Raw genomic sequence first — 26965 nt, 5'->3', positions numbered from 1 at the left:
TCACTCAGACCTTAAGAGTCACATCCTTTATTCCTTCCTTTCTCTTTTACCCTCATATCCAATTCATTATCATATGTAAATCTCTTTCAAATATGTCTAGAATTGGACCATTTCTCACAGGCTCCTACTACCCTACTCCAAATTCATACCAACTCTCACCTTGATGGTTACAGTAGTCTAGTAATCTGCTTCCATCCTGGCTCCTCTACAGTCTATTCTCAAGACAGCAGGCAGAGTGATGCTATTAAAATATGTCAGAGATCATGTCCTTCTGCTGCTCAAAACCCTCCACTGATTCCCCGTTTCACTGAGTAAAAGCCATTATTTTTATATAATGGCCTGGAATGTCCCATACAATATTGATGTGTCACCTCTCTAATCACATTTTCTATAACTCACATTTTTGCTACAGCCATAATGGTCTTCTTTCTCTTCCTTGAGTATGCCAGGGATGGTCCCCACAACAGGGCCTTTGAGTTTGTCTGGAATACTCTCTCTCCTCAGAGAGAGGCTTATTTCCCTAGGCTTCTGTGTCCTCATGTATACAATGAAGTTCACTTAGATGACCTCTAAGGTCTTTTCCAGCCACAAAATAGTATTGCTGTAGTACTCTGGAATATATACAGCTCCAGGGTTGGAATCCTGCCTCAACTCCTCAAACTAATGTCTAAGGCCTTCTATAATCTAACCCCACCTAATTATATGATGTATGTCCAACCATTTGGACATAATAGTCTATTCTAGTTAGACTGGTCTCTTTACTTTCTCTTTCCCACAGATGATTCCCATTTGGGGTTATGTGTTCTTTTTGTTCCTTCCACTTAGAATGCCCATTTTTTCTCTCACTACAAATAACCCCCTAGGTCTCAGTCAAAATCTCCTATTTCCTTGAGAATCACTTGATATTATATTTTCTCATTATCTCCTACATGCAACCCCTCTTACTTGGTGCTATTTCATTGTTTATTTCAGCTCAACACTCTTATGTTTTATCTCTTAAATGTCCTAAGAATTATGAGATCCCAAGTATAATGCATATGCATTAATAAGCAGCCTAACCTGATGAGCAAATTCAAGAGAATTCACTGTGATAAGAAATATTCAAGCTTTCATTGGCAAAACATGGCAATGTGTACAAATACCTTTATACAGATATCAAACAGAACCCCCTAAAGAACTATACCCAAATATTTGCTTACTAATTAAACATATGGCTTACCTTTTCTCTGAAGTAGTACTGTGAACATGGATTTTGGAGTTAGAGCTCCAAAATAATGTAAATAATAATATTATATTATTTACTATTTATTTTACTATTTAGTTAGTGGCATTACTATAATGATATTAAAACAATGGGTACACAGTTCATTTACCATACCTGGCACATAGAAGACACTCAGACAATACTTGTTCTATCCTGATGTTCTAATTCTTCTCCTTAGAGTCAAAATCACCCATAATGTACTGCTGTAGTCCAAAGCCCCACCAGCCATTGTGCCATGATGATAGAAATCTCATGCCATTTTGACTCTTAATAACTGAAAAGCTGGCCGGGCGCAGTGGCTCACACCTGTAATCCCAGCACTTTTGAAGGCCAACGCAGGTAGGTCACTGGAGCCCAGGAGTTCGAGACCAACCTGGGCAACATGGCAAAATCCCATCTCTACAAAACAATACGAAAATTAGCCAGGCATAGTGGCACATACCCATAGCCCCAGCTATTCGGGAGACTGAGGCAGGAGGATCACTTGAACCCAGGAGTCGAAGGTTGCAGTGAGCCAGGATGACCCCACTGCACTGCAGCCTCAGTGACAGAGCAAACACCCTGTCTCAAAAACAAAAAACAAAACTGAAGAGCCTTGGGCTGGGCACAGTGGCTCATGCCTGTAATCCCAGCACTTTGGGAGGCCAAGGCAGGAGGAACACTTAAGCCCAGGAGTTCGACACCAGCCTGGGCAACATAATAAGATCCCTGTCTCTACAAAAAAATGAAAAATAGATTTTTAAAAAACTGAAGAGTCTTGAGTGTTTCTGTCCATGTGATCTCATTAGGTCTTCCTTGGTACTCCCATGCATATCACAACTATTTTGGAGCATGCCCACTACCAGTTAGGACATGTTGTGTCTTTGTACCCAGTGTCCATTTGTCTGTGCTGAGAAGAAAGTAAATAGGGCCTACCAAAAGCAAAACGGTGAAATAATTCATTTGTATTGACCTTCTCTAGCCTCCACTTCTGCTTCTTCTTGTTGCTTCAACTGTGGGAAATTGTCTATCTCTTTTTGCATTCAGGCTTTCTCTCCCTATCCAAAAATGAAAGGATCTGATAGAATCTTCATATGAAATTTATGCCATTTTGCTAATTCTGTCTATTTATGAACTGTCTCAATTACTGTAACTTTATCATCAGTCTGGCTATTTAATATTGAAAGTTTCCAACATTTAAAAACCTTGACAATATAAATATTAATAAAAATCAGGTATTGGGATTGTTATTAATCCCAATAAAACATGGGGTTAATAAAAATTAACATGGAAGGGAATGTAAGTGTGCTAACATCCTCAATTTTCATAATATGGAGCCAGAAATGATAAATTTTTTAAAACTTTTTAATGGAAAAGTTTAACCATAATGACATCAAGTAAATAGAATGAATGAACCCACCAGTACTCATTCCCTGCCATGCTCTAGTCCAGTACTATTTCTTCTATAACCCCTACTCATTTCCCACCTCCACCTACCCAAGGGATGGGATTATTTTGAAGCAAATCTAGGGGGATCTTTAGAGACTGATATTTCTCTAAAGGTGAAGAAACATTTACCTAAAGTTTAGTATTTTGTTTGGTTTCTGCATTTGTTAACATCAAGCAAAATTAGATTTAATTCTTTTATTGAAAGGAGGATTTTTGGCTGGGTGCAGTGGCTCATGCCTGTAATCCAAGGACTTTGGGAGGCCGAGGTGGGAGAATTGCTTAAGGCCAGGAGTTTAAGACCACTGTGACCAACATGGTGAAACCCCGTCTCTACTGAAAATACAAAAACTAGCCAGGCACGACGGTACTCACCTGTAGTCCCAGCTACTCAGAAGGCTGAGTCATGAGAGTCACATGAACCCGGGAGGCAGAGGTTGCAGTGAGCTGAGATTGTGCCACTGCACTTCCAGCCTTGGTAACAGAGCAAGAATCTGTCTCAAAAAAAAAAAAAAAAAAAAAAAAAAAAGTAGCATTTTTATAAAATGATTGTTTTCTTTATATCTTGCAAACTAATGCATAGAAAAAATATCTAGAGTGATGATCATTACGTTAATGAGTCTGGTGATAGAGTTCAAGTGGCTTTAAAAGTCTCTATACTTTTCTGTATTACTTAAGTTTTTTTCTAAGGAACTATATAATTTTTATAAAAATGTATTTATTAAAAGTTGAAGATAATAAGTAGTTATAATATTAATATTTTGTTTAATTTATAAGAATTTTAATTTTCAGGGTGCAGTTCTACCTCAAGAAATAAGCCAAGTAAATCAACATCATAAATCTGGCTTTAATGACAACAGTGTTAAATATCAGCAAAGAAAACATGACCCTCACAGAAAATGTAAGTTTTAAATTAGAAAGGTGTACTTGTGTGTGCTGCTTCTTTTTTTAAAAAATAAACATTTTATTGATATAATTTACATACCATAAAGTAAATTCATTATTTTAAAGTATACAATAAGTGTTTTTTTGTATTTTCACAAAATTGTATAACCAACACCACCATCTAAATTTAGAACATTTTTTGTCACCTGAAAAAGAAACACCATACCTATTAGCAGTCACTCCTCCAGGCCTTGGCAACCCATAGTTTACTTTCTGCCTCTGTGGATAGGCCTATTCTAGACACTTCATATAAATGGAATCAGAAAATATATGAACTTTTATGACTGGCCTCTTTCACTTGTGTATTTTCAAGATTTATCTATGTTGTAGCATGTTCAGTCGGCCCTCTGTACCTGTGGGTTCCACATCCATGGATTCAACCAACTGAGGATCAAAAATATTCAGAAAAGGCAGGGCACGGTGGCTCATGCCTGTAATCCCAGCACTTTGGGAGGCCAAGGCAGGCAGATCACTTGAGCCCAGGAGTTCAAGACCAGCCTGGGCAACATGGCAAAACCCTATCTCTACCAAAAATACAAAAATTAGCCAGGTGTGGTGGCATGCACCTATAGTCCCTGCTATTCAGGAGGCTGAGGTAGAAGGATTGCTTGAGCCTGGGGGGCGGAGGTTGCAGTGAGCTAAGATCAGCCACTACACTCCAGCCTGGGTGACAGAGTGAGACCCCTTCTCAAAAAAAAAAAAAAGAGGATGATTGTGTCTGCTCCTAACATGTGCACACTTTTTAATCTTATTATTCCCCTAAACAATACAGTATGACAACTATTTACACAGCATTTACATTGTATCAAGCATTATAAGTAATCTAGGGATTATTTAATATATAAAGAGTATGTTTGTAGATTATATGCAAATACTACACTATTTTCTATAAGGGACTTGAACATATGTGGATTTTGATAGCCACAGGAGGTCTTGGAAGCAATCTTCCACAGATATGGAGGGACAACTGTATCAGTACTTCATCCTTTCTTATGGCTGAATAATATTCCATTGTATGAATGCTACATTTTATCGGTTCATCCATTTGTAGACATGGAGGTTGTTTCCACATTGGGGCTATAATGAATAATGCTGCTATGAATATCTGTGGAAAAGTTTTTGTGTGAACATATGTTTTCAGTTCTCTTGGGTATATGCATATGAGTGAAATTACTGAGTCATATAGTGGTAACTCTTAAGTTCAGCTTTTTGTATAACTGCCAAACTGTTTGGATATTACCATTTTACCTTTGCACCAGCGATGTGTGAAGGTCCAATTTCTCCACATCCTTCACAACATTTGTTATTGTCCCTCTCTTTGACAATAGTCATCCTACTAGGTGTGAGGTGGAATGTTCTTGTGATTTTCATTTGTAATTTATTAATGACTAATAATGTTGAGCATCTTTTCATGTATATCATCTTTGGAGAAATGTCAGTTCAAATCCTTGGTTCATTTTTTAATTGGATTTTTTAATCTTTTTTTCTTGGTTTGTAAGAGTTCTTTATACATGCTAGATATTACATGCTTCTTGGATATGTGATTTGCAAATATTTTCTCCCATTCTGTGGGTTTTCTTTTAACTTTCTTTATACTCTATTGAAACACGAAAGTTTTAAATTTTGATGAAGTCCAATTTGTGTATTTTTTCTGCTTTGTCTTTGGTTGCTTGTACCTTAGGTGTACATCTAAGAAACCATTCCCTAATCCAAAGTCACAAAGAGTTACAGTGTGTTTTCTTCTAAGAATTGTATAGTTTTAGCTCTTAGATTTAGGTCTCTTTCCATTTTGAGTAAAAGTTTATACATGGTATGATGTAGGAGTTCATATTCATTCTTCTGCATGTGGATATCCATTTATCCAAACATTGTTTGTTAAAAAGACTACTCTTTCCCCATTGAATTTTCTTGACACCCCATTGAATAGTCTTGGCACCCTTGTCAAAAATTATTTGACTATAGAGCCAGGCATGCATCTGTAGTACCAGCTGCCCAGGAGTCTGAGGCAGGAGGATTGCTTGAACCCAGGAGTTTGAGTCCAGCCCGGAAAACATATTAAGACACCGTCTCATTTTTAAGAAGTAATTGACTGTAGATGTATGGGTTCATTTCTGGACTCTCAATTCCATTCCACTAATGTATATGCCCGTCCTTATGTGAAATACACAGTCTTGATTACTGTAGCTTTGTTGTAAGTTTTGAAATCAGGAAGTTTGAGCCCTCTTTGTTTTTTTTTCAGGATTGTTTTCTCTATTCTGGGCCTCTTGCATTTCCATATGAATTTTATGATCATCTTGCCTATTTCTGCAAAAATGGCAGCTGGAATTTTTATAGGGATTGCATTGAATCTGTAGGTTACTTTGGGTAGTATTGTCATCTTAACAGTATTAAGTTTTCCTGTCCATGAACACAAGATGTCTTTCCATTTATTTCAGTCTTTAATTTCTTTCCATGATGTCTTGTAGTTTTCAGTTATGCAAGTCTTACACTTTTTTGTTAAATTTATTCCTAAATATTTTACTCTTTTTCATGCTTTTTTCAATGGAACTGGGTTTTTAATTTTATTTTTTGATCATTTCTGTTATAGATATAAAACTGATTTTTGTATATTGCCTTAACTGTTTATTAGCCCTAATTTTTTGTGGCTTCTGCAAATAGAGATAGTTTTACTTTTTCCTATATAATCTCAATGCCTTTTATTTCTTTTGTTGCCTAATTGCTGTGTTTACAACAACTAGTACAGTGCTGAATAGAAGTGGTGAGAACATGCATCCTTGCCTTTTATTTGTTTTTTATCTTTTATTTTTAATTTTTGTGGATACATAGTAGGTATATATATTTATGGGTTACATGAGATATTTTGTTACAGGCATGCAATGCATAATGATCACATCAGGGTAAATAGGGTATTCATCACCTCAAGCATTTATCTTTTATGTTAGAAACAACATAATTATGTTCTCTTATTTATTTAAAAATATACAATTATTTTGATTATAGTCACCCCATTATGCTAGCAAATACTAGGTCTAATTCATCTATTTTTTTGTACCTGCTAACCATCCCCACTTCCCACCCCTCCCCCCCACTACTCTTGCCAGCCTCTAGTAACCATCCTTCTACTCTATTTTCAAGAGTTCAGTCGTTTTTAATTTTTAGCTCCCACAAATAAATGAAAACATGTGAAATTTGTCTTTCTGTGCCTGGCTTATTTCACCTAACATATGATCTCCAGTTTGATCCATGTTGTTGCAAATGACAGGATCTCATTCTTTTTTTATGGCCGAATAGTACTCCATTGTGTATATGTACCACATTTTCTTTATCTGTTCACCTGTTGATGGACACTTAGGTTGTTTCCAAATCTTAGCTGTTGTGAACAGTGCTGCAACAAACATGAAAGTGGAGATAATCTCTGCAATATATTGATTTCCTTTCTTTGGGGTATATACCTAGCAGTGAGATTGCTGAATTATTTGGTAGCTCTATTTTTAGTTTTTTACAAAACCTCCAAATTGTTCTCCATAGTGTTTGTACTAATTTACATCTCCACCAACAGTGTACAGGGGTACCTTTTTCTCCACATCCTCACTAGCGTTTGTTACTCCCTATCTTTTGGATAAAAGCCATTTTATCTGGGGTGACATGATATCTCATTATAGTTTTGATTTGCATTTCTTTGATGATCAATGATGTTGAGCACCTTTTCTTTTTTTCTTTTTTTTTTTTAAGACGGAGTTTCGCTCTTGTTGCCCAGGCTGGAGTGCAATGGTGCGATCTCAGCTCACTGAAATCTTCGCCTCACTGGTTCAAGCGATTCTCCTGCCTCAGCCTCCTGAGTAGCTGGGATTACAGGCGTGTGCCACCACGCCTGGCTAGTTTTTGTATTTTTAGTAGAGACAGGGTTTCACCATCTTGGCCAGGCTGGTCTCAAACTCCTGACCTTGTGATCCACATGCCTCGGCCTCCCAAAGTGCTGGGATTACAGGTGTGAGCGCCTGGCCGAGCACCTTTTCATATACCTGTTTGCCATTTATGCCTCTTGTTTTGAGAAAAGTCTATTAGAAGCTTTTGCTCATTTTTTAATGAGATTATGAGATTTTTTTCCTAGAAAGTTGTTTGAGCTCCTTATATATTCTGGTTATTATCCATCTTGTCAGATGGATAGTTTGCAAATATTTTTTCCCATTCTGTGTATTGTCGCTTCATGTTGTTGATTGTTTCCTTTGCTGTGTAGAAGTTTTTTAACTTGATGTGATCCCATTTGTTTATTTTTGCTTTGGTTGCCTGTGCTTGTGGGAGACTACTCAAGAAATCTTTGCCCAGTCCAGTGTTGGACTTTCCCCAATGTTTTCTTTGAGTACTGTCATACTTTAGGCTTAGACTTAAGTCTTTAATCCATTTTGATTTTTGTATATGGCAAGAGATGGAGGTCTAGTTTCATTTTTCTGCACATGGATATCCAGTTTTCCCAGCACCATTTATTGAGGAGACTACTCTCTCCCCAGTGTATGTTCTTGGTGCCTTTGTCAAAAATGAGATGTGTGGATTTATTTCTGGGTTCACTGTTCTGTTCCACCGGTCTGTGTGTTTGTTTTTATGTCAGTGCCATGCCATTTTCATTACCATAGTTCTGTAGTATGATTTGAAGTCAGGTAATGTGATTCTTCCAGTTTTGTTCCTTTTGCTCAGGATACCTTTGGCTATTCTGGGGTTTTTGTGGTTCCATGTAAATTTTAGGATTGTTTTTTCTATTTATGTAAAGAATTTCATTGGTATTTTGACAGGGATTGCATTGAATCTGTAGATCCCTTTGAGTAATAGGACATTTTAACAATATTGATTCTTCCAGTCTGTGAACCTTGGAATATCTTTCTCTTTTTTTGTGTCCTCTTCAATTTCTTGCATCAATGTTTTAAAGTTTTCATTGTAGAGAACTCTTTGGTTAATTCCTAGGTAATTAGTTTTATCTGTAGCTATTGTAAATGGAATTACTTTCTTGATATCTTTTTCAGATTGTTTGCCGTTAACATATAAAAATGCTACTGATTTTTGTATGTTGATTTTGCATCCTGAAACTTTACTGAATTTATCAGTTCTGATAGTTTTTTGGTGGAGTATTCAGGTTTTTCCAAATACTGTTTATTTCCCATCTGGAAAGTCTGTACAATGCTGAAAGTGGAATCTTGACGTATCCAGCTATTACTATATTTGGATTTATCTCTTTCTTTAGCTCCAGTAATATTTGCTTTATATACCTGGGTGCTCCAGTGTTGGATATATATTTTTTTACAATTGTTTTTATACAGTTGTTATATCCTCTTGCTGAATTGACCTCTTTATCATTATATAATGATCTTCCTTGTGTCTTATTGTTTTTGTCTTGAAATGTATTTTGTCTAATATAAGTATAGCAAACCCCTGCTCCATTTTGGTTTCCATTGACATTGGATAACTTTTTCCATCCCTTTATTTGTCTGCATGTGTCTTTATAGGTGATGTGTGTTTCTGTTAGGCAACAGATCATTGGGTCCTTTTTTTAATCCATTCAGCCACTCTATGTCTTTTGATTAGAGTTTAATTCATTGACATTCAGTGTTATTATTGACAAGTGAGGACTTCTTCCTGCCACTTCGATATTTGTTTTCTGGTTGTTTTTTGGTCTTCCCTTCCTCCTTTCCTGTCTTCCTTTTATTATTATTCTTCCTTTTATTATTATTTATTATTCTTCCTTTTGTTATTATTGACAAGTGAGGACTTACTCCTGCCACTTTGTTATTTGTTTTCTGGTTGTTTTTGGTCTTCTCTTCCTCCTTTCCTGGCTTCCTTTTAGTGAAGGTGATTTTCGCTAGTGGTGTGACATAATTTCTTGCTTTTTATTTTTTGTGTATCTGTTTATGTTTTTTGATTTGAAGTTATGAGTCTTGCAAATTCTCTTATAACCCATTATTTTAAGCAACTTAACACTTAACAACACTGCTTGCATAAACAAAAAGAAAACTAATAAAAAATCTATAATTTAACTTCATCCTCCTGCTTAATAATATTTTGCTGTTTCTATTTATATCTTATTGTATTGTCTATGCCTTGAAAAGTTGTCATAGTTATTTTTTTCATTGGTTCATCAGTTATAAGAGTAGTTTACATACCATACAGTGTTATATTATGTGTTTTTCTGTGTACTTACTATTATCAGTGAGTTTTGTGCCTTCAAATAATGTCTTACTGCTCATTAATGTTTTTTGCTTTCTGAGTAAAGTACTCCCTTTAGCATTTCTTGTAGGACAGATCTGGTGTTGATGAAATTCCTCAGCTTTTGTTTGAGAAAGTCTTTATTTCTCCTTCATGTTTGAAGGATATTTTTTGTCAGATATACTATTATAGGGTAAAAAAATTTTTCCTTCAGCTCTTTAAATATGTCATGCCACTGTCTTCTCGCCTGTAAGATTTCCACTGAAAAGTCTGCTGCCAGATGTATTGTAGTTCCATTGTATGTTATTTGTTTCTTTTCTCTTGCTGCTTTATGATCTTTTCTTTATCTTTGACTTTTGGGAGTTTGATTATTAAATGCTTTGAGGTAGTCTTCTTTGGGTTAAATCTGCTTAGTATTCTATAACCTTCTTGTCCTTGGATATTGATACCTTTCTCTAGATATGAGAAGTTGTGTGAAATTATCTCTTCAAATAAACTTTCTACCCCTCTTTCTCTACCTTCTCTTTAAGGCTAATAATCTTAGATTTGCCCTTTTGAGGCTGTTTTCTAGATCTCGTAGACATGCTTCATTCTTTCTTATTCTTTTCTCTTTTGTCTTCTCTGTGTGTGTGGTTGTTTGTTTTTGAGATGGAGTTTCACTTTTATTGCCCAGGCTGGAGTGCAGTGGTGCAATCTCAGCTCACCGCTACCTCCGCCTCCTGGGTTCAAGCAATTCTCCTGCCTCAGCCTCCCAAGTAGCTGGGATTACAGGCATATGCCACCAAGCCCAGCTAATTTTGTATTTTTAGTAGAGACAGGGTTTCTCCATGTTGGTCAGGCTGGTCTCGAACTCCCGACCTCAGGTGATCCACCTACCTCGGCCTCCCAAAGTGCTGGGATTACAGGCATGAGCCACCGCGCCCAGCCTATATATTTTCAAATGGCCCATTCAAGCTCACTGATTCTTTCTTCTGCTTAATCACTTCTGCTATTATGAGACTCTGATACATTTTTCAGTATGTCAGTTGCATTTTTCAACTCCAGAATTTCTGCTTGATTCTTTTTAATTATTTCACTATCTTTGTGAAATGTATCTGATAGAATTCTGATTCTTTCTCTGTGTTATCTAGAATTTCTTTGAGTTTCCTCAAAACAGCTATTTGGGGATTTTGTTTGTTTGTTTTTATTTTTTGTTTTTGAGGCAGGGTCTTGCTCTGTTGTTGGAGTGCAGTGGTACTATTACGTCTCACTGCAGGCTCAACCGCTTGGGCTCAGTCAGTCCTCCCACCTCAGCTTCCCAAAGTGCTGGGATTACAGGCATGAGCCAATGCACCTGACCAAAACAGTTATTTTGAATTCTCTGTCTGAAAGGTCACATATCTCTGTTTCTCCGGTCCCTGGTGCCATACTGAATTTGTTGAAGTCATGTTTTTTGCTGGATGGTCTTGATGCTTGTTGATGTTCGTTGGTGTCTGGGGATTAAAGAGTTAGATACATCTCGTAGTCTTCAAAGTCTGGGCTTGTTTGTAGCAGTCCTTCTTGGGAACACTTTCCAAGTATTTGAAATGACTTGGATTTTGTGATCTAAGCCACATCTGCATTAAGGAGCACACCTAGACCAATAATTCTGTGGTTCTTACAGGATCAGAGGTGCCATCTTGGTGGTCTTGGAGAAGATTCAAAAGAATTCTCCAGATTCCCAGGCAGACTCTTGTTCTCTTCCTTTACTTTCTCCCAAACAAATGGGGTATCTCTTTCTGAGCCACCTGGGCTTGGGGATGGGGTGACACAGGTACCCCTGTGGCCACCACCACTGGGACTGCACTAGGTCAGACCTGAAGCCACCACAGTACTGGATCTCGCCCACAGCCCGCCATACCTGGCTGTCAACCTGTGTTTACTCAAGGTCCTAGTGCTCTATAATCAGTAGATGGTGAAACCAGCCAGGCTTGTGTCCTTCCCTTTGGGGAAGTGTGTTCCCTTAGGTCCCAGGTAGATCCTGAGATGCCATCCAGGAGACAGGGTCTGAATTTAAAAACCTTAGAAATCTGTGTTGTACTGCAGCTAAGCTGGCCCTGAAACCTTGAGACACTACCCTTCCCACTCTTCCCTTCACTTTCTGTGGGCAGAAGAGTATTTCCCCGTGGCCGTCACCAACCACACGCCCATGGGGAGTACTGCTAGGCTGTTGCTGATGAACTCCCAAGGGTTCTTCAGTCAGCTTGTGATAAATGCTGCCTGGCCCAGGACTCACCCTTCAGGGCAGTGGGGTTCCCTCTGGCCCAAGGCACATCTAGAAATGCCATCTAAAAACCACACCCTGGAATTGGGGACCCTGAGAGCCCACTTAGTGCTCTGTCCCACTTGGCAGAGCTGGTACCTAAGATGCAGACAAAATCTCCTTTACTTTTCCCTCTGCTTTTCTCAAGCAGGACTCTCTCAGTATAATCACCACAGCTGGGCATGTGCTGGGTCTCTTATGAAGCCAGCATGTCTCAGACTCTTATCCAAGGCACATGGATACTACCTGGTATCGCTGCTGGTTGTTTCAGTCCCAAGGGTTCTTTAGTTAACAAGTGATGAATCCTGCCAGGACTGGGTTCTTCTCTTCAGGACTGTAGGTTCCCTTCTGGCCCAGGGCATGTCTAGAGATGTCATCCAGGAGTGCTAAGGCCTGAAATGGGGTCTCATGACTCTGACACAAGCCTGAGTTGGTATCCAAGATACAAAAGTCCTCTTTACTCTTCCCTTTTCTTTCATCAAGTGGAAGAGAGGGATGTCTTTTGGAGCCTCAAGCTGTGTTGCCTGGGGTTGGGGGAGTTGGGGAAGTGGTGGCACAAGTACTCCCTTAGCTGCCCCAGCAAGAGTCTCAGTAAGTCACATGCCTAGCAAGTAAAAGGCTGCAAGCCCAACTCAACACTAGGACGTGTAGTCCTTGTGGCCTAGACAGCCTTTCAGGTTTATTTAAGGCTCCAAAGCACTTCAGTCCATGGGGGCAAGGCTTGCAGGTACTCAAGTTCCCACTGTCTTTTTTCTTGAATAAACACTCCCTAGATTGCTGCAAGCCTTTGGTTAACTTCTGTGGTTCTGAAAATATGAATTCTGCTAATTTATGCCCATTCTCTTGTTGCTTTTATGGAGGAGAGAATTTTTGGAGGTCCTTACTCTGACATTTTGCTGATGTCCCTTCCCTAACAACTTGAGATAAATCTTAGAGTGATCCAGTTACTTTTCTGCTTATAAACACTTGCCTATTATGTACTCCAAATTATATTACAGGCTTTTCTTTAAAATAGGTGCAAATATTTTGTTAATATTCTCTCACATAATTTATATGTTTATACTCTTTAAATTTCTTCAGTAGTGTCTGCTGTGTTCAGGCACAGTCGGGAATGAGAATCTTCATCCTGTGGTAATTATTTCTCTTCCCTTGACCAAAGTATTTCCAAATTGCAGAAAATTATTCTTTATGTTCAAAATATGACTCATTTGTTATTCGTTTATTTATTCAACTACTATTTATTGAGTACAAGGCACTGTTCTAGATGCTGGGGATACATGACTAAAAAGGAAGACAAATTTTCTGACCTCTTAGAGTATAATGGAGTTTACACTCTAAGATGAAGACTGATAATAAGCAAGTAAACAGTAAATTCCATAATCTGAAATAATAATAAGTGCTATGATGAAAAAGTAAAACAGATTAAGAGGATAGAGTGACAGGGGTGCTCTTTTAAATTGGGTTTACAAGAAAGGCCTTTCTGAGGAGATGAGATTCCAGCAGAGACCCTAATAAAGGGCTCAGGAAGGCATGAACTATGCAAAGCTGGTTGAAGAACTTTCCAGTAGAGGAAATATCAAGTGCAGACCCCTGAGTCTAACTTATTATATTTTATATATGCATGGTATTTTATTTATCTATATATTATAGGTATTAAAATCTTTTAAACATTTTTCTAAAAAGCTATTTTCAAAAAAATTTTGTGGTTTTTAACTTTGGTTCAGTTTGGTAAGTGCTATACCTTTTTTTAATACCAGTATCTGTATGTTATTTTGGTTTATTTTACTCTTTAAGTTAAATACAGATTAATGTCCCTGTAAATCTGATAATGATAAATGTAGCATAAAGGTGTTATATTCAAATGGATTTTAATTTTTCTCCAAATTAATATTTACATAAATGTATGTAAACTATTTGAGTTATGTGGAGTTCCAGTTAGTTTTCTTTTGTGTATGTCTCAACAAATGTTTAGTGTTAATGCATGTCAGCTCACATTTTCTTTTCCTTTGTTTTGTAAGATTACTTTCTTCCCTTCCTCTCTTCCTTGCCTCCATTACCTTCCTTTACTCCCCTTCCTCCCCTTCTCTTTTCCTCTCTATTCCTTCTCTTACCCTTCCTTCTCCCCTTTGTCCTTCCTTCCCCTGTCTCTGATCTCATTCCCTCCTCCCATGCCCTCCTCACTATTCCCCTTCCCCTGCTTCTTTCCTCAGCCTCTCTTTCTTTTTTAATATTCCCTCCCTCCCTCCCTTCCCTTCCTTCCTTCCTTCCTTTTTCCTCTTCTCTTTCCACCCACCTTTTTATTTTTTCAGACTGGCTTAATGAACACTCTAGTGATAGAAAGTGGTAAAAATAAGTTATAGTAGATCTATATAGCTATATAATCCAGTATATCCAATATAATAGAATATTATGCAATAATTACAAACTATGCTTTTTGTGCTTCTTCATATCTACCTCATGCCCCTCATATTTTTCATCTTCATATCCTGTCATTTACCAAATCCTATGAAAATAATCTCTCAAATTCATCCTTTCCTATCTCCTTCATCTTCACATCCTGTCATTTGCTAAATCCTAGAATTTTTCAAATTCATTCTTTTCATTTCTCCTACCATCCCCCAATTTCCCCTTAACAGAACTATTAAAATAGCTGCCTGAGTTGGTCTTGTACTATTCTTCTATTTAGCCAATAGGCTATGGCCATATTTTAATCGTCCTAAAGCACAGTTCTCATCAGATTACTACCTGCTTAAACCTTTCTGTTACTGGCTGCCCATTTCCTACCAACTTAATATAATACCGTAGTCTTCAGTGACTTGCAGATTATGGCTCTAACCTGCTTTTTTAGTTCTCTCAAGCTCCATTTTACCCTTAACTTCCAGTGGAACTTGCTTTCTGCTTCCATGTCTTTTTTCCCACTATTTGCTTTGCCTGGAGTACTTAACTTCTTAGTCTGCCCTTTAGAACCTACCTCCTTCGAGGCCCAATTCAGATGCCACCTTTCCATTTTCTCTATTATTATCTAAGTGTCTGTTCTCCCCCTTATCTATGTTATAAATTCCTTAAGTTCAGAGACCGTGTCTTGAAATTCTCTGAATTTTTAACACAGTGCCTTGCTATTATAAATATTTGGTAGTTTTAATTGTGCAGTAAACACTTCCATTTATGAAAATTTCTGTTTTCTTGTCTCTAGTTAAAGAAGAGTGTAAGAGTCCTAAAGCTGAGTGTTGGTCCCAAAAAATGTCCAATAAGCAGGTAAGCTTCCTTAAAATCAAATTTCTAGTTACCAATTTTTTAATGCAATTGGTGGCTCTGTAGCATTGGACTGAATTTCTCAACCTTTTCAACCAAATTTATAAGGCGTGTGGCCAGAGGGTCACTGAAGTTAAGCTGACAGTCACTTGGATGGGAGGTTGTACACCTAAAGTCCTGGATTTGGAACTAGAGGCACCTGAAATCCTGATTCTCTCATTTAATAGTTGGGTGGCCTTGAGCAATTCACTTTACCTCTCACAGCCTCAATTTTCTCATCTTTAAGTGGAGATAAAAATATTAATCACTTGTCCGGGCGTGGTGGCTCACGCCTGTAATCCCAGCACTTTGGGAGGCCGAGGTGGGCGGATCACCTGAGGTCAGGAATTCGAGACCAGCCTTGCCAACATGGTAAAACCCCGTCTCTACTAAAAATACAAAAAAATCAGCCAGGCGTGGTGGCGTGTGCCTGTAGTCCCAGTTACTCGGGAGGCTGAGGCAGGAGAATCACTTGAACCCATGAGAAAAGGTCGCAGTGAGCTGAAATCGCACCACTGCACTCCAGCCTGGGCAACAGTGAGACTCTGTCTCAAAAAAAAAAAAAAAAATTAATCACTTGTAGTTGCTCCCAATATATATGGTCTTTTGTGTGTGTGTGTGTGTGTGTGTGTGTGTATACATAGACATATATATACACACACACATAGACATTATATATGGTCTTATATATATACACATAGACATATATATATGGTCTTATATATATACACATAGACATATATATGGTCTTATATATATACATAGAAATATATATTTACATATACAATTGAAGTACATGGAACAAAATAGCAAATTTAACAGGCTAACTTCTGTGGAATTAGATTGGTGTGGGGGAAGCCGAGATCATTTATGTTTTACTTTATATAGTCTCTGCTGTTTACAAGGATTATGGATGCATTTTATAATGAAAGAATAACAAATCTTTGATCTAAAAAAATTTGACACGTATATTTGTTAGATGTGTACTTTTCTGTATGCCTATCGTATTTTAATATATGTTTTTTAAAATTGATCTCTTATAGTAATATATTAAATTTATAAAAGGTCTTAGCTGAATATTTGGCACATAACAGGTAGTAAATGGAACCCATTAATGTTTAGATACCAGTAAACGGTTTAATTACTTGACTTTTAAGGCCCTCTCCATTTGAAACTCTTATACTGTAATTTCCTTTCTTCTAGAAAAGGGATTGATAAACTTTTTGTGCAATAGACATCTTTGGTGAAGCCCATGGACTTTTGGTGAAGCCATTATTATTCTCAGAATAGTATTTTTAATGCTAAAATAAAATACATACGATTTTAAAGAAAACCAGTTATACTGATATACAATTAGAATCACCACTGTTGGCCAGTGAAGATGAACATTTTTTCATGTGTTTTTTGGCTGCATAAATGTCTTCTTTTGAGAAGTGTCTGTTCATGTCCTTCGCCCACTTTTTGATGGGGTGGTTTGTTTTTTTCTTGTAAATTTGTTTGAGTTCATTGTAGATTCTGGATATTAGCCCTTTGTCAGATGAGTAGGTTGCGAAAATTTTCTCCCATGTTGTAGGTTGCCTGTTCACTCTGATGGTAGTTTCTTTTGCTGTGCAGAAGCTCCTTAGTTTAATTAGATCCCATTTGTCAATTTTGGCTTTTGTTGCCATTGCTTTTGGTGTTTTGGACATGAAGTCCTTGCCCACGCCTATGTCCTGAATGGTAATGCCTAGGTTTTCTTCTAGGGTTCATCTTCACTGGCCATCAGAGAAATGCAAATCAAAACCACTATGAGATATCATCTCACACCAGTTAGAATGGCAATCATTAAAAAGTCAGGAAACAACAGGTGCTGGAGAGGATGTGGAGAAATAGGAACACTTTTACACTGTTGGTGGGACTGTAAACTAGTTCAACCATTGTGGAAGTCAGTGTGGCGATTCCTCAGGGATCTAGAACTAGAAATACCATTTGACCCAGCCATCCCATTACTGGGTATATACCCAAAGGACTATAAATCATGCTGCTATAAAGACACATGCACACGTATGTTTATTGCGACATTATTCACAATAGCAAAGACTTGGAACCAACCCAAATGTCCAACAATGATAGACTGGATTAAGAAAATGTGGCACATATACACCATGGAATACTATGCAGCCATAAAAAATGATGAGTTCATGTCCTTTGCAGGGACATGGATGAAACTGGAAACCATCATTCTCAGTAAACTATCGCAAGAACAAAAAACCAAACACCGCATATTCTCACTCATAGGTGGGAATTGAACAATGAGATCACATGGACACAGGAAGGGGAATATCACACTCTGGGGACTGTGGTGGGGAGGGGGGAGGGGGAGGGATAGCATTGGGAGATATACCTAATGCTAGATGACGAGTTAGTGGGTGCAGCGCACCAGCATGGCTCATGTATACATATGTAACTAACCTGCACAGTGTGCACATGTACCCTAAAACTTAAAGTATAATAAAAAATTAAAAAAAAAAAAAAAAGAATCACCACTGTTGTGGTTTTCATAGTTGATTTGGGCTGCTATAATAACAATACCATAGACTAGGTACATTTGAACAATAAACATTTATTTCTCACAGCTCTGGAATCTGAGAAGTCCAAGATCAAGGCACTAGCAGAATAATGTCTTTAATGCTAAAAAGATTTAAGAGAAAACCAGTTATATTGAAATACAGTTAGAATCCGGTAAAGTGCCATTGTCTGGTGGGGGCTCCCTTTCTGGCTTGCAGATGATGCGTCTTCTCATATTCTAACATGATGGAGAGAAAGAGCTCTATTCTCTTTCTGTTCATATAAGGACACTAATACCATCACGGATGTTGCACCCTAAAGACCTCATCTAAACTTAATTACCTACCAAAGGCCCCACCTCCTAATATGATCCCATTAGGAGTTAGGATTTTAACAGAAGAATTTTGGGGGAATACAAACATGCAGACCATATAAGTGTTTTGTTGCCTATATTCATAATTGCAGGAAATGCTAAATCTCATTGAGAGGTTAATGAAGATTAAGGTGTAATTTTCCCCATCCAAGTTTATAGGCCCCTTTTCTTATGATATAAAAGGGAAAATAGCACATAAAATTTTTTTGCAACAATTTATTTAGAACACTATTACATATTAACTATAAATATATTTGCACAAAAAGTTTATTCTTACTTTTTTAATAGACTTTGGAAGGGCCTGCCAAATATAATATTAAGCTATTGAAGAGAAATGAAAGTCCAGAAGTCTCAGAAACCCAAAAGGTTGTGACTGGTTATCCAAATGCTATTGATAAGGTAAAAAACTATTTATTCCAATTCTCTTCCCAAACTTTAACACCTGGGAAGATGATTGAGTGAAAATCGAATGACCATTTTTGTACATAAAACTCAGCTTTTTGTGTGTTCTTGTATTATACGTTCATCTTCATGCCCAAAATATTTATTCTTTTAGCCTAACCCTGGAATTGAGAACTTTTTAGCATCTTTGAATATCTCCAAAGAAAATGAAGTACAGTCATCTCATCATGGGGAGCCTCCAAGTGAAGAGCATTTGTCACCACAGTCATTTGCCATGGTTCGTATTTTGTAGGAACTTTCTTACTATGGTAATTTCTCGACTGTTGACCATGCAGACATATCCCATGCAAGTGTTCAAACACTTCCCTCATGGAGGCTGGTATGTTACATCATTATTGTCATCTTGTGAGGAAACCAGGCTGCCCTGGGCAATTTAGCCATACTTTTTCTCTTTAGACCACAGTTCCCCTGCTTTTCAAACATTGCTACTAGGTAACTGGGATGAAAGTTAAGCAGGAGGATAAGTATCGTTTCTGTATCAGAAATGTGGGTGTTGGGTTTTTTTTTTTTTCAGTTTCTATCTGAATGTAGTTAATGTCTTAATTGTTAACAATGGAATTCTTTCCAAGAAAGATCAATAAGTTCTACAGATGTAATGTTGACTTTGTTCTCTTCACCCTCACCATCTCCATGTGAATCATTTTCAAAAAGAAGGGAACACGGATGCTTAAAGAAATTCTAAAAATTGATGGCTCTAACACTGTGGACCATAAGAATGAAATCAAACAGATTGCTAATGAAATCCCTATTTCCTCTAACAGAAGAGATGAATATGGATTACCCTCTCAGCCTAAACAAAATAAGAAATTAGGTAAGTAAACTAAATACTATTATCAATAATATCATTTTAAAAATTCAATTCATTTGGTTCTTTTTAATCGTGTACTTTTAAAGATAAAACTGCTTTTATTTTAATGTATTTATTTATTTTAGAGATGCTGTCTTGCTATGTTGGCCAGGCTGGTCTCAAACTTCTGACCTCAAGCAATCCTCTCACCTCAGCCTCCCAAAGTGCTGGGATTACAGGTATATGCCACCACACCTGGCCCAAAACTACTTTTATTCTTAAAACTATAATTTTTATATTTGTTTCAGTTATATAATAATATAACTGGCCAGATGTGGCTCATGCCTGTAATCCCAGAACTTTGGGAAGCTGAGGCAGGTGGATCTCTTAAGCTCAGGAGTTCAAGACCAGCCTGGGCAACATGGCGGAAACTCTGTCTCTCTAAAAAATACAAAAGTTAGCTAGGTGTGGTGGCGTGTGCCTGTAGACCCAGCTACTGGGGAGGCTGACGTGGTAGGATTGCTTGAGCCTTGGAGGCAGAGGTTGCAGTGAGCCAAGATCACACCACTGCACTCTAACCTGGGCAACAGAGATAGACCCTGTCTCAAAAAACAAAAAGAACAATAATAATACAACCATGTAACCAATAGATCTACAGTCACTAAATGTCTTCTTGTGATTACTTAATTGTAGTGTTATAGATATTCATTCTGTAGACATCCAAACCTTTAAAAGTTTGCACATTCTAGCTTTTGTCTTCAGTAATTTAAAAATTATCATGTAACTTAAATACATTATTTAACTTTTCTGAAATCTTGTTTCTTATTTATAAAATAAGAATAATACATTTCAGATTACTTGTGGTAATTATATAACATGTATAAATATAAAACAGCACTATGTCCAACACATTGTAGGTGCTAATAATTGATATTAATATTATGTTAAAATAACCTAACCATTGTAAAAATAGAAAAATCTACAAAATCAATTAAAAATCATTAATAGAGTTAGATATAGGAAAGTGAGTCATACTCTTAAGTCTGTAAAGCCTATAGCATAACATCTGGCACATAACTGGATTTCAGTAAATATCCGCCATATTTGTTCCTACCCTGAATGTCCTCTATACTTTAGCATTTTATCTGTATAATGATCTACTAAAGGCAGCCAGGAAGAATGACTGATACAAAAGTGGATGTGGGCAGAAGTTTCTCAGAGAAGTCAAAAACATTTTGGAATAAGCAGATCTAAGCATATTAAAGATCAAAACCTGGAATTGGCTGGGCACGTTGGCCCACATCTGTAATGCCAGCACTTTGGGAGGCCAAGGCGGGTGGATCACCTGAGGTCAGGAGTTTGAGACCAGCCTGGCCAACATGGTGAAACCCCCTTTCTACTAAAAATACAAAAAATTAGCCGGGTGTGGTGGGAGGCGCCACCAAGTAGCTGTAATCCCAGCTACTTCAGAGGCTGAATCAGGAGAATCGCTTGAACCCGGGAGGTGGAGGTTGCAGTGAGCCAAGATCACGCCATCACACTCGAGCCTGGGCAACAAGAGCGAAACTCTGTCAAAACAAAAACAAAACCTGGAATAAAAGCAGAACCTAACCCCATTTATATTCCAGTGATAATTAATTAAAAATTCCAAAAAATATTAGGAAACTGATTATTTATTATAGTGACAGACATGGTCCTGAAATAGAACCAAATTAATTTTAAGACTAAATTAGATAAAGATGGTCCCATTGTCAAAAACAAGTAAGTTTTACTTTATTTCAGCATAGGAAAAAAAAAAAAACTCATAGGCTTTAGAGTCTTAGGGTCACTAGCTCAGAATCCAGCCCCTGTTATAGAACTAACTGGCTCTGTGACTTTGAGCAAGCCACTTAACTGCTTTTTTAATCTATATTAGTAAGAAGTTTGGATTAATTCTTCAATGAGGTATGCTCTTGTTCTATTAGTGAGTTTGTTAATCATAAAGAATGTGAACACTCAGAATTTTAAAATCATCTTCCATATAAAAACACTTAGAAGACAATTTCAAAAAAAACTTTTAAGAAATATTATTTCAGAGCCACAAAAATATTCATCCATGTGTCTCAGAATGTAAGGCGGAATTGCAAGAATTGAGGTGGAAGCCAAAACTTCAAAACTTAAGGATGAATTATATTTCAGCTCAAGAAAGCCATTTGTTTATTCATTCTTTTATTTTTCTCTTCTTACTTCTGCAAAACAAGAAAGCCATTTGTTTGTTCAAATTTTACCTGTAGCAGTACCATGTAGTCATTAGCTGCTCAAGGTTTTAATTTTTGGCAGTTAGGTACTTATATTTTAAAATTTTTATCTTAATAATTTATCATTAATCAATTATACTCATCCAAAAACCTTTACTGAAGTCACAATAATTTTAGGAAGTACTAAATAGTTGTTTATATGTGCTTCATGGAAGACTCATCTTTTTAATGCAGTTGGTGGCTCTATAGCGTCTAACTGAATTTCTCAAGGTTTTCGACCAAATTTATAAGGTGTGTGGCCAGAGGACCACTGAAGGTAAGCTGACAGTCACTTGGATGGTAGGTTGTACTGCTAGAGTCCAGGATTTGGAACTAGAGCCACCTGAAATCCTGATTCTGTTATTTAATAATGGGTGGCCTTAAGCAATTCACTTCACTTTTTAGCAGTTTCCTGCTTGCTCTTCTATAAAACCCTACAATAAGTGCATAATTTGAGATAGTATTTTATTAATAAAGATAGACTCTTTTCTCTTTTTTGGTAGCATCTTATATGAACAAGCCTCACAGTGCTAATGAGTACCATAATGTTCAGTCTATGGACAATATGTGTTGGCCTGCCCCCAGCCAGATCCCTCCTGTATCCACACCAGTAACTGAACTTTCTCGAATTTGTTCCCTTGTTGGAATGCCACAACCTGATTTCTCCTTTCTTAGGACGCCACAGGTATAGTATACTACTGTTCTATTTATATAAATTATTTAACATTAAGCTTAAATAAATCGGTTGAAAATGTTTAGCTAGAAAAAATAAAATGGGGCCTATTTTTCTTAACTTTATGAGCAGCATAGATTTATGCTTCTTACCCTAGCTCTAATATTTATACATAACCAAAGCCCTAAGAGAAGCTGACAGGGAGGAACTGGGCAGCAGGTATCCTGGCAAGATTCCTCAAACTAATAGAGCCAGGGATCTTGGCCTACAGTAGCAATTTTCAAACTTCTTGGTCTCAGAAACTTCACACTTTTTTTGGAGGACCCCAAAGAGATTTTGTTTACTTATATCCATATTTACTGTGTTTGAAATTAAAACAAAAAAAAATTGGCCAGTTGTAGTGGGTCATGCCTGTAACTCAGCACTTTGGGAGGCCAAGGTGGGAGGACAGCTTGAGGCTGGGAGTTCAAGACCAGCCTGGGCAACAAAGCAAGACCTCATCTCTACAAAAGAATATAAAAATAAAATTAGCCATGTGTGTTGTGAGCCTGTAGTCCCAGCTGCTCACAAGGCTGAGGCAGGAGGACGGAAGCCCAGGAGGTCAGGACTTCAGTGAGCCACGATTATGCCATTGCACTCCAGCCTGGGCAACGGAGCAAGACCTTGTCTCTGAAACATACATATATATATATATATATATGTAAAATATTACAAGTAAACCTATATGTTTATTAATCCATTGTTTATTAAAAATAACTTTCACCTAATAGACATCTGTAGAACATTTCATCCAACAGCTGTAGAATATACATTCTTTTCCTCAACAAATGGAACATTCTCAAGGATAAACCAAATGTTAAGCCACAAAACAAGTCTCACAAAATTCAAAAAATTAAAATTCAATCAAGTATATTTTCTGACCATAATGAAATAAAACCAGAAATCAATAACAAGAGGAACTTTGGAAACTATACAAATAAATGGAAATTAAACATTATGTTTCTGAATGGCCCTTGGGTCAATGAAGAAATTAAGAGAAAATTTTAAATTTTCCTGAAGCAAATGAAAATGGAAACACAACATACCAAAACCTGTAGGATACAGCAAAACTAGTACTAGGAGGGAATATTATAGCAATAAATCCCTACATCCAAAAAGTACAGACACTTCAAATAAACAACCTAACAGTGTGTCTTGAAGAATTAGTTCCAGCAGTCACACTACTGGGTATCTATCTAAAGGAAAAGAAATTGTATAAAAAAGATACCTGATTTGTATGTATATTGCAGCACTAGTCACAATAGCCAAGATGTAGAATCAACCTAAGGGTCCATCAACAGATGATTGGATAAAGAAAATGTGGTGTATATATACACAACGGAATATTGTTCAGACATTTTAAAAAAGAATGAAACCATGTCTTTTGCAGCAACATGGATGGAACTGAGGCCATTATCTTAAGCAAACAACTCAGAACAGATACCACATGTTCTCATTTATAAGTGGGAGCTAAATAATGTGTACATAGGGATATAGAGTGTGAAATAATAGAGACTTGGAAGGGTGGGAGATGGGCAGGGAGTAGATGGTGAGAAATTACTTAATGGCTGCAATGTATGCAATGTACATAATTCAGGTGATGAATATAAGAAAAGCCCAGACTTTACCACTCTGCAATAAATCCATGTAACAAAATTGCACTCACACCCCTTACGTTTATACAAATTTTTTAAATAAATAATAACTAGAAAAGCAAGAGGAAACCAAACCCAAAATTATTAGAAGAAAAGAAATGATAAAGATTGGGGCAGAAATTAATGAATTGATACTAAAAATAGTACAAAAGATCGATGAAAGAAAAAGTTGTTTTTTTTTTAAAAGATAAGCAAAATCAACAAACCTTTAGCCAGACTGTAAAAGAGAGAATATCCATATAAATAAAATCAGGGATGAAAAAGGAGTCATTACATCTGATAACACAGAAATTCAAAATATTTTAGAGACTATTATGAGCAACTATATGCAGTAAATTGGAAAACTTAGAAGAAATGGATGAATTCCGAGACACATAAAAACATACCAAGATTGAACCATGAAGAAATCCAAAACTTGAATAGAACAACATTAACAAGATGGAAGCGGTAGTAAAAAGCCTCTTATCAAAGTAGACCAGGACCTGGTGTTTTCGCTACTGAATTCTGCCAAACGCTGAAAGAAGAGCTAATAAGAGTTCTACTCAGACTGTTCCAAAAACTTGAGGAGGAGAAAATACTTCCAAACTTGCCAGTATTACCCTGATACCAAAACCAAAGAAAGACACCACAAAAAATGAGAACTACAGGCTGATATATCTGATGAAGTAGATATAAAAATCTTCAACACAATACTAGTGAATTGAATTCAAAGGCACATTAAAAAGATAATTCATCATGATCAAGTGGGATTCATCCCAGGTATGCAAGGATGTTTAAATATATGCAGTCAATAACTGTGACACATCAACAAAATGAAGAACAAAAACCATATGATCATTTTAATACTAACTGAAAAAGTGTTTGATAAAATTCAGCATCTCTTTATGATAACAGCTCTCAACAAACTGGGTATAGAAGGAACATACCTCAACATAATAAACAACAACAAACCCACAGCTAGTATCATACTGAATGGGGGAAAAATGAAATCCTTTCCTTTAAATTCTGGAAACAAGACAAGGATGCCCACTTTCACCACTGTTAATATAGTACTGGAAATCCTTGCCAGAGCAATTAGACAACAGAAATAAATAAAAGGCATCCAAAAGGGAAAGGAAGGAGTCAAACTACTCTTGTTAGTAGACAATATAATCTTATATTTAGAAAAAAACTATTAGAATTGATAAATTCAGTGAAGTTGTAGGATACAAAATCAACATACAATCAGTCACATTTCTATATACTGACAGCAATCTGAAAAAGAAACCAAGAAATTAATCCCCTGCAGAATAGCTACAAATAAATAAAATACCTAGAAATTAATCAAGTTAACCAAAGCAGTGAAAGATCTCTACAATGAAAACTTATTATAAAACAATGATGCAAGAAATTGAAGAAGACACAAAGAAATGGAAAGACTGTCCATGTTCATGTATTGGAAGAATCAATATTGTTAAAATGTCTATACCACCCCCAGGCAATCTGCAGATACAGTGCAACTCCTCTCAAAATACCGATGACATTCTTGACAGAAATAGAAAAAAAAAAAAATCCTAAAATTTATCTTGAACCGCACACGACCCTGAATAGCTACGGCAATCCAGAGCAAAGTGAACAAAGCTGGAGGCATTATACTGCAAAGTTATATAACCAAAACAACATGGTACTGGCTTAAAAACAGACAGAGACCAATGGAACAGAATAGAGAATCCAGAAATAAATCCACACAGTTACAGTCAACTTATTTTTTATAAAGATGACAAGAACATATGTTAGGGAAAGAACAGCCCCTTCAGTAAATGATCCTGGGACAACTAGATATCCATATTTAAGGGAATGAAACTAAGTGCTTATCTCTCACCATTTTCAAAAATCAAATCAAAATGGATTAAAGACTTAAATGTTAGATCTGTAGCTATTAAACTGCTAGAAGTAAACACTGGGGAAACACTCCAGTACATTGATTTGGGCAAAGATAAGTAAGACATCAAAAGCACAGGCAACTAAAGCAAAAATGCATAAACGGTATCACATCAAGCTTAAAAAGCTTCTGCACAACAAAGGAAACAATCAACAAAGTGAAAAGACAATACACAGAAGAGGAGAAAATATTTGCAAACTACCCATCTGACAAGATATTAATAGCCAGAATATATAAGGAGCTCAAACAATACGAGAAAAAAAACAAAAAATCCCATTTGATAGTGGGCAAATGCAATATACCCATGTAACAAACCTGCACGTATACCCCCATGTGTCAAACAAAAGTTGAATTTTTAAAAAATAAAATATAACTATAAAAATTTTTAATGGGCAAATGATCTCAGCAAACATTTCTAAAAAGAAAACATACAAATGGCGAACAGGTATATGAAAAAATGCTCAACATCACTACATTAGAGAAATGCAAATCAAAACTACAATGATATATCTCCGATTAAAATGGCTTTTACCAAAAAATAAAAAACAGGCAATAATGGATGCTGGTAAGGATGCAGAGAAAGGGAAACCCTCATACATTGTTGGTGGAAATGTAAATTAGTACAGCCACTATGAAGGACATACAGCATGGAAATTGCTCAAAAAGATAAAAATAGACCTACCATATGATCCAGCAATTCCACTGCTGGGTATAGGTCCAAAAGAAAAAATATCAGTATATGTAAGAGATATTTGTCCTCTCATGTTTATTGCAGTGCTATTCACAAAAGCCAAGATACAAAATCAACCTAAGTGTCCACCAATGGATAAATGG

At 36.7% G+C, this 26965-nt stretch overlaps 1 protein-coding gene across 5 annotated transcripts in view; it reads left to right on the top strand.

Annotated features, from left to right (window-relative positions):
- The window catches only part of XRN1 (5'-3' exoribonuclease 1), a 144553-nt gene that overhangs the window by 99248 nt on the left and 18340 nt on the right, over nucleotides 1-26965 (top strand). For 3 of the 5 annotated variants that reach the window (XM_008951916.4, XM_003826520.5, XM_055110579.2), the window contains 5 exons: nucleotides 3482-3590; nucleotides 15301-15362; nucleotides 18875-18997; nucleotides 19432-19591; nucleotides 22347-22528. In XM_008951916.4, coding sequence (XP_008950164.3) covers nucleotides 3482-3590; nucleotides 15301-15362; nucleotides 18875-18997; nucleotides 19432-19591; nucleotides 22347-22528 — 636 coding nt within the window. The remainder of the gene's footprint in view (nucleotides 1-3481; nucleotides 3591-15300; nucleotides 15363-18874; nucleotides 18998-19431; nucleotides 19592-22346; nucleotides 22529-26965) is intronic. The other 2 variants (XM_024928323.4, XM_055110578.2) reach the window with 1 other exon arrangement.

This window comes from Pan paniscus, chromosome 2 (genome assembly GCF_029289425.2).
Source record: "Pan paniscus chromosome 2, NHGRI_mPanPan1-v2.0_pri, whole genome shotgun sequence".
Classification (NCBI taxonomy): Eukaryota; Metazoa; Chordata; class Mammalia; order Primates; family Hominidae; genus Pan; species Pan paniscus.
Note: the sequence above shows the minus strand (reverse complement) of the source record. Positions and strands in the feature narration are given on the sequence as shown.